The 8,127-nt window shown below is 37.3% G+C and overlaps 1 protein-coding gene across 1 annotated transcript; it reads right to left on the bottom strand.

Moving 5' to 3' along the window:
• Positions 1 to 329: 329 nt before the first annotated feature.
• LOC122835555 (GTPase IMAP family member 9-like) lies at positions 330 to 4,475 on the bottom strand. The gene is made up of 2 exons (XM_044124711.1): positions 4,364 to 4,475; positions 330 to 1,213 (listed from the first exon to the last, which is right to left on the bottom strand). The coding sequence occupies exons 1-2, from the start codon at positions 4,473 to 4,475 to the stop codon at positions 330 to 332; spliced, it is 996 nt and encodes a 331-aa protein (XP_043980646.1).
• Between the last annotated feature and the right edge of the window lie 3,652 nt (positions 4,476 to 8,127).

The following is an 8,127-nucleotide window of genomic DNA, read 5'->3' on the forward strand; positions in this document are numbered from 1 at the left end:
AACAGATTAAGATAATGTATTGCTAAAGTAACTCCATTTGTTTCTACCCTCATTGATGGCTCACAGGTTCTTTACACTACAAGTTATATTTACATTTATTCACTATATTGTTCAGACTGTTGACAGTTTTACATGCGACTGAAATAAACAGGAATCAAAGAACTTGGTAATAAAGACAAAAAAGTTTTTCCTTCCTCATCTCAGCCACAGATGCTGAAATATTTATTAAATACTTAATTACATGATCAAATATTTTATTACTGATACATATTTTGTTATTCATGAAAATCAGGGTTTAATAAGCTGTGGCCAAAATATCAAACAATTCATCACTGTATAACACATACTCCCTTCTCTTTCAGTGCTACTACAGCTCCAACCACGGCTCCAACCAAACCTCCAGCATAAAATCCAACAGCAGCTCCTAATGGTCTCCTGGAAGCTCCAACAGCACCTCCTGCAGCAGCAGCCTTCAAGACAGCACTGATAAATGAATTGTTTCTCTCTGCCCGTCTTCTTGCATCTTGAGGATTCATATCTGGATTTTCTCTGAGGAGTCGTTTCATTTCTTCTTGGTTGGCTCTTTCTGCCTCTTTAAACATTTCATTGGTGTAGAAACTTCCTCCATTTCTCTGAACCATTCTGTTGATCTTCTGCACCAGTCCACCAATTTGAGCAGAATCCTCAACATTGTTGTCAAAAACATGATATTTATCTTCAAATTTCTCCAGGATGGAGCACTGACTGATGATGTGTTTTAGAGGTTGGGATGTTTCTAACAGGTTTTCTATTTTAATGTTTCCCTTTTTCAGCTCGTCTCCATGGGTAAACAGGATCATGGTGTGTTTGGCAGCTTTTTCTCCAAACATTGTCTTAATTATTTCCACTGTTTTTTCTTCTTCTGCTGTGAATCTGGTCGGTTGGATCACAATCAGGAAGACATGAGGACCAGGAGCCGCCATGCTGATGCATTTAGCGATTTCTTTCACAACCTCTTCATTACTCTTATTTGTATCAAACAGACCTGGAGTATCAATAACAACCAGATTTAGACCAGCAAAACTATTAGTTTCCTTCTCACACTTTGATGTCAAAGAGGAAAGAAAGAGTTCAGACTCAAAAACTTTCTTTCCTAAAATGGTGTTTCCTGCTGCACTTTTACCAACTCCAGTTTTCCCAACAAGAACAATCCTGAGGTCTGGATCCTTTTCAGCTTTTGAAGAATTAGAAAACAACAATAAACCAAAAGCAATTTTGATTTAAATTACTTTAGAGTAGAAACTAAAAAGTTTTTAAAGGATTTTTTTTGTTCAGATGGGTTTTATTCTGAGAGTAATTAGACAGTAAAGTAGGCAATGAAAGAGGGAAGACATGCAGCAAAGGTCATCAGGTCAAGACTTGAACTTGTGACGTCTGTGTGGAGGACTAAGGCCTCCATGTGTGGGTTGTGTGTTACCACTGCACCACCGCAGCACCTCCACTAAAAAGGGCTTTAATGATGTCAGTTACAAAATAATATGTTCATGTTTAGGTTCATTAATCTGGAAGAAAAAAACTATTTTTATAAACTTTGACCATCATTATTATTAAAGTTATTAAAATGTGTTTCAAGTTTCAGCTAATATTTTCTTTAAAATGCTTTCATAACCAATGGAGGTTGTTGTATATTTTGGTGGGAATCATCAAACCAAAACACACAAACACAAAATAATTTGAATAAATCCTACAGATTAGTTAACACACAAGTTGCTCTATATACTGTCGTGGAAAAAAATTCTATTTCCAAGCACTGTTCAGGTGAAATCACTCAATCAGGTTTATTCATATATTGTGCACAATACAGAGAGCTTGTAGGACAATCAGTAATGAAGCAGGTCTGGATGAAAAGCTTGCTAAGCTCTCCCAGGCAGAGACAACACATGAGTTTTATACCAACGATAAAGAATTAAACAAAGGGAGAGATAGTCTGGTTCTGACGCAGTAGTGGAAAAACAACTTCTAACCTTCTACATGAAACCCAAATAGTTCTTTTGGTGATAGTTCATAAGCATATCATATGACATGACCAGCAAATGTGACCTTATAGTAATTTTTCCATGACATTTCCCCCCTTTTGATTATAAATAAATATGAAAATATTTAATATTAATCAACACATTTCCCTCCTCAGTCATAACACAACACTATCCTGGAAGATGTAACAAAAGGAACATATACGCAAGATACGAAAAACCTACCGGCAGTAACCCTGTCTACTCCATAACAATATTTTCTCTGAGTTGGGTAGGAAAACTTATCTTGCAACCCCTCCTTGCCAGGGAGGCGGCCCTGTATATGCTCTGTCCAGGAAAAGTGAGGAGGTACCATACCAATGATTGAAGACATAAAAATCCAAGAAACAATAAAATAAAAACATAATACAAAACTAATTAAGGAGGAGAAAAAAAAACAAACATTAAAACATTTACAAAGAAAACAAACAACAACAACAAGAAATATTAGAAATAACCAACACAAATGTCTGTAACTGGAACAATGAGTAATGAACGTCCTTGTTTTTCTTCTTTCTCTCTCAGGATCTTTACTAAATATTTATTTCAGTCTTCACTCCCCACTTCGGCCACTCGCCAGTGGACCAGCAATAGTTCTTTGGTTGGGGAGCCTTTTGACGTACAAAAGCAACCAATGGTTGTTGTTATTTTCCATCTTTTCCATATTCCCTCATTCCGTTTCTTTCCTCTTCTGGAATGTTGGGTGTCAGAGGTTACTAGCACTTAACACCAATCTGTTGTTGTTTCAGATTTAGAGTTGTGACGTAGTCACATTACAGACAGGTAGTCCTTCACAGTGGTTGGTGTGGATTCAGGTTGTTCCTTCCTGGACTTCAGCAGGTGTGTTGGTCACCAGTTACACCTGGAAAATCCTCTGGAACGGCCTCTGCCAGCATTTGGACCCGTCAGCCGGTCTGATGGCTGCAGCACTTTGGCAGGAAATGGAAGGAAGGTTTTCACTGTCTGTGAGGCTCGACAAAGCATAGTGGACAAGTTTTAGCAATAAGACAACATAATAAGAATCTTGGAATCAGTGAGAATAATAGCACACAAGCAACTAGTTTTCATGCATCAGTTAGTGCTACTAGCACAGACGTTTTAGCAGGAAAATGTTTGAACATGGAGCCAAACATAGGTGATTTATGCAAAACAGCAAACAAGGTTAGATCAGTAGCATGGTCACATTATGCAGAACCATCAACAAACTGCATCAAGTCAGGTTTAGTCAGATGATTTCAGTTAGTGAAGATCAAGGTAGAAATGTAGGATCATAGCAACCAATTGATCAAGTTTTTGCTGAGGCGCTTCATTAATTATTTAAATTATTTAATTTTTTTCATAACTAGTAGTTCCAGGACAACAAAATCCTTTTAACCTCTAAGTTCAAATTTATCACAGCTGTATTTTATAGAAACTTTCCTTTGTTCAATTTAAATGCAACCATAGATTATATGGTATACCAAAACATTATAAACACTGCAGTAACAAGGATCTGTAATTCTTAACACAAAAGGAAAAAAAAAATTTAGTAATATTTTATATAACACAGCATAGAATTTCAAAAAGAAAGGAAAGTCAAGGGACACCAGTATTTTATATAGGACCACTTTGTAATTCTCATTGATAACATTATATTTACTATCTGTGTCTGCAACAGTTCAGCTTTTAAATGATTTATTTATTTTAAAACTTTTCTTTCAGAACCATAGTTTTGGTTAAAATGTTCTCCAACATCTTATTTGTTATATTTCAATGGCATAATTTTGTTACAGAAGCACAGTTATTACAGTTTCCCTTCACAGTTTCTCAATCTATGGCTCATGGACCCGTAAAGGACCTTTAATACAGGTTCTTCTGTTCAGGACTCAGAGATAACAGGGGCACAAAACTCTTTTGAAGCCATTCTTTTCTCACTAATTTCTAAATGTGTACAGGGTTAGTAGCAAGTAGTCTTCGTTGCAGTGGCTGTATGTGTGTGTATAACTTATCTTAAATGTCTTTTATTTTTCGTTTCGCTCCCTTTCCACTCCTGCTGCTGGCATCGCTGCAGCGAAATCCTCCCCCGTCTCTCTCTCCTCCGGCTTCCTGTCTGTCCAATTGGTTCTTGTGTTGGCTCTTTGGGTTGTCCAGATCGTCCCTCAGTCAATGTCCATGTTGTCCAAAGATAAAAAAGGCATCAAACAGTTCTTCATCTTCTTCTCTCACAGCTCAGAAGCATGTTTATCTTTTCTTTCTCCACACTGATTCAGACCAGTGGAGGATTTTAAAGCTCAGTTGCACTCAGTTTTCAGTCTGAATGTCCAGCAGGAGACCTGACAGTCGTCCCCTGAATGTGATGGAGGTTTTCTTTGTCTTCTTCATCTTCTTGATTCTCTTGGTCACTTTCATCAGTTGGTTTTGTAGAAGGGACAGCATCCGGTCCATGGGAGGACAGGTTTGAGGAGTTGAGGTCAGAGGTCAGATGCACTGCAGTGAGGCTCAGACAGAGAGAAAGAGAAGCAAGTAGAAGTTGATTAGGGCTTGTTTTGTTACCTTTCTTGTTTTTTCCTATACATACAGTTTGTATTTATGAATCATATTTTAACCTTTTGCATGGTCATATAGTTTTAGTCATTTAATCTCCATCCAGTATGCCTTTAGTAAGAAAGGGTCCCTTATAAATAAGTTTATTGATTGATACTTTTAAGAAATAAAATCATTTTTGTTCAAAGAGAGAAAAAATCAAACGAAACAAATTTTGTTTTAAATATGAAGGCCAGTAATTTATCCACTAAATATTTATGTTCAGCATTTTCTTTCCTTATTTGTTTTCCTCTGCTTCTAATTCACTTTGCAGGGAAAATTCCACATTTAAAATCATTCCAAACATCCATTCACACAAAGCACACTCTTTTTTTTTTTTTTTTTTTTTTATTTCATTATCAAATAGTCAAACAATTCACCCTGAGGAGGAGATTGCGTTCTGGAACCACGTAGACCCATTCTTCCTGAATTGGGTGGGATATCCTCTTTAGACTGCAAACGTCTTCGCAGAATCCAACAAATCAGCCTTGTGGTCGCTCTGCCTCTTACTCCTTTAAGAGGGGCCTTTATTTCCGATAAAGGTCTTTAGGATTCTCTAAAGGTTTAGTTCCTCTATTAAAAAACCAAAACTGAAGAAAATACCTGCCTTATTCACCGATAAGGGCTTTAACTAGGACCTTCAGCCTAGAAACTAGTGGTTCCCTTTATCATTTCCTCGGTCTAAAAACCGGCTGTCGAGGGGACATTCACCCCACACTTATGTTTTTATTATTTTTTTGTTTGTTTTATTTAATTTTTTTATTATTTTATTTTTAATTTTTTATTATTATTATTTTTTTTTATATTTTTCTTTTCTTTTCTTTTCTTTTATTTATTCTCTCGTGGGACTCTAACCCAACGTTTTTCTTAACACGCCAATCTCTATTCCCCAGGGTGAAAGGTTTATCGGATCCTTCACTATTTTAGATTTTATAATTTAGAATTTGTAAAATTAATTTGTTAGCCTGAGTGAGTATCCCACCTGATAACAGTGGTTTTGAGTTCGTTGATCCCAGCGCTGGATCCGTGGAGCCGACCAACAGCCCTCTTCTCTCTTAAATCCTAATCGAGGTTTGAGGCTGGTGTTTAGTCCAGGTTGGCGCCTTAACGCTGTTCGTCGACGTCCTCGGATGTCCAGTCGAGGGATCCGGGTCACGGCACCAAATTGTCGTGGAAAAAAATTCTATTTCCAAGCACTGTTCAGGTGAAATCACTCAATCAGGTTTATTCATATATTGTGCACAATACAGAGAGCTTGTAGGACAATCAGTAATGAAGCAGGTCTGGATGAAAAGCTTGCTAAGCTCTCCCAGGCAGAGACAACACATGAGTTTTATACCAACGATAAAGAATTAAACAAAGGGAGAGATAGTCTGGTTCTGACGCAGTAGTGGAAAAACAACTTCTAACCTTCTACATGAAACCCAAATAGTTCTTTTGGTGATAGTTCATAAGCATATCATATGACATGACCAGCAAATGTGACCTTATAGTAATTTTTCCATGACATGATTCCATGATTCCATGATTTTTCCATGGTTTTTGTATATAGATCATTTAACATCCTTTCACACTCATACAGTATATTTTTAAATGTCTATTTTGTCCACAACCCTTTTCACTCTGACCAAACGATTTAAATACTTTATTTTATGTTATTCAGCTGCACTGTAAAATGTAAAAGTAAAGTGTACTCAAAAAGAAAAGTGACCTGAACTCATTCCAGCTTAGTCTGTTGACTATACTAACTTAAACTTAGCAAAGACAACTTTCTACTGAGGCAAGTAATCAAACTCATCAGCAGCAAGTAACCCGAACTTGGAGTTATGAGTGAGCAAAACGCATCTGCATAACCAGCAGAAAACTCGGCATCATTCGGCAGCTCTCGTTGAACGCACATGCGCATTGGACACTGACGAGTGACGACGTGTTTGAAAGAAACGCCAAACTGTCAACAATACGGCGGTTGCTGCAGCTACGTTTTGTCACGGTAAGTCCCACTGTTTTTTAGCAAAGAATCGGCGGACACACATGCGCCAACAGGGGGTGGAGATGGGGGAGACGGCTGGTGGGGGGGTAGAACCAGCGGTAGCGCAAGAAATCGGTAGCACTTGTGTGTACATGTGCTACCGATTTCTTTGCCATACAAAGAAACCTGGAATGGAGTAGTGGAACGGAGTGGCAATGTAATCACAATGCACTGTAAACTATGTAATGTGTTTTGAGGCAGTTGACCAAAATCCCGGACGATTTTTAAATTCCCCCTGGACATTTTTTTAGGTCTGAAAAGTAGGACATGTCCGGGAAAAAGAGGACGTCTGGTCACCCTAAAGAAGTGTTATGTTGATATGTAATTGTGGTGTTGCTTCTATTGTTGTTAGGACTGCGAAGACCCAGACGTGTCTCACACCCCCATTGGGATCCTGACCATCATTCCTGAGGACAGGCTGGCCTCCACTGACTCACTGCACCTCCAGTCTTCAAGTACTGCCATCATTTTGGAAGGAAGTCTTGTCGTGAATGATCTTGGAAATCTTCCACATGCCATGTGCTTGCTCTTTGGACTTATTTATTCTCTGAATTTGGAGTACCCTCAACAACTGAAGTACACCTTTGACTTCATCCAAAGGGTGCTTCTCTCACTTGGATATAAATCTCTAAAACCAAAAATACAATCACTCAAAAATCTTCTGATGCAATGAGTGAATGTGATGTGACATTATGGATCAACGTTGATACCTTTACCCTTATTGGAAAAGTGATTTTTATTTCTTGTTTGATTCTTTTTTTGTTGGAGAGAGCATCATTGCATTTGCAGACTACTAAATGGTTTTATGTTAATGAGGAGAAACATTACTTCACTTCACTACTTCACTATTTACTTTATCAATGTTATGATAAATGTTGGGCTCTAGTATTGAGAATTGAGTTTCTGTTTCACACCAGTCAAGAAAGACATTTAAGCAGGGATTCTCAAAGTTTTAAAGACTGAGGGCCATTTGAAGGATTCAATATTAGATTGAAGGCTACCCTAGAAAAAAAGTCATGTCATTTTTTTTCCCTAAAAAAAGTCTATGGAAAACTTTGTTTCCAGGTTAGTGTGTATGTAATCACACTTGAGAACCTTGTATTCAAGGTAAACTTGTTTAATTATTAAAAATTTTTTTCCATTCAAACTGTTGTCTGTTGGCTCTTCGTTCCAATAACTTAACACTTTTGGTTCATCTTACTTGAACATATCAAGGCAATTGGTTTCCTGATATTTTGCAAGTAATGTGAACTCTTAAACGTGTAAGCATAACTTATTTTTATGAGTACTGCTTAATTGACATAACTCACAATTTGAAGTAGTCATAATTGACATTTTATAGTCAACTTTACTAATGATTTTGAGTTAACGGCACTCAAGTTTACTGCCATTGCATGAGTTGTCTGAATGAATATTTTACAGTTAACCCAATTAATGATTTTGAGTTAACGGCACTCAGGTTTACTGCCTTTATCTGAGTGGTCT

This window comes from Gambusia affinis, linkage group LG08 (assembly GCF_019740435.1).
Source record: "Gambusia affinis linkage group LG08, SWU_Gaff_1.0, whole genome shotgun sequence".
NCBI classification, from domain to species: Eukaryota; Metazoa; Chordata; class Actinopteri; order Cyprinodontiformes; family Poeciliidae; genus Gambusia; species Gambusia affinis.

What these genes read in the sequence shown, in the direction of transcription:
- LOC122835555 (XM_044124711.1), bottom strand. Translation starts at nt 4,475, where the DNA reads ATGGACCGGATGCTGTCCCTTCTACAAAACCAACTGATGAAAGTGACC. An exon ending in ATTCAGGGGACGACTGTCAG is followed by an intron (nt 1,214 to 4,363) that starts GTCTCCTGCTGG and finishes ATTCTTCAAAAG; the next exon opens with CTGAAAAGGATCCAGACCTC.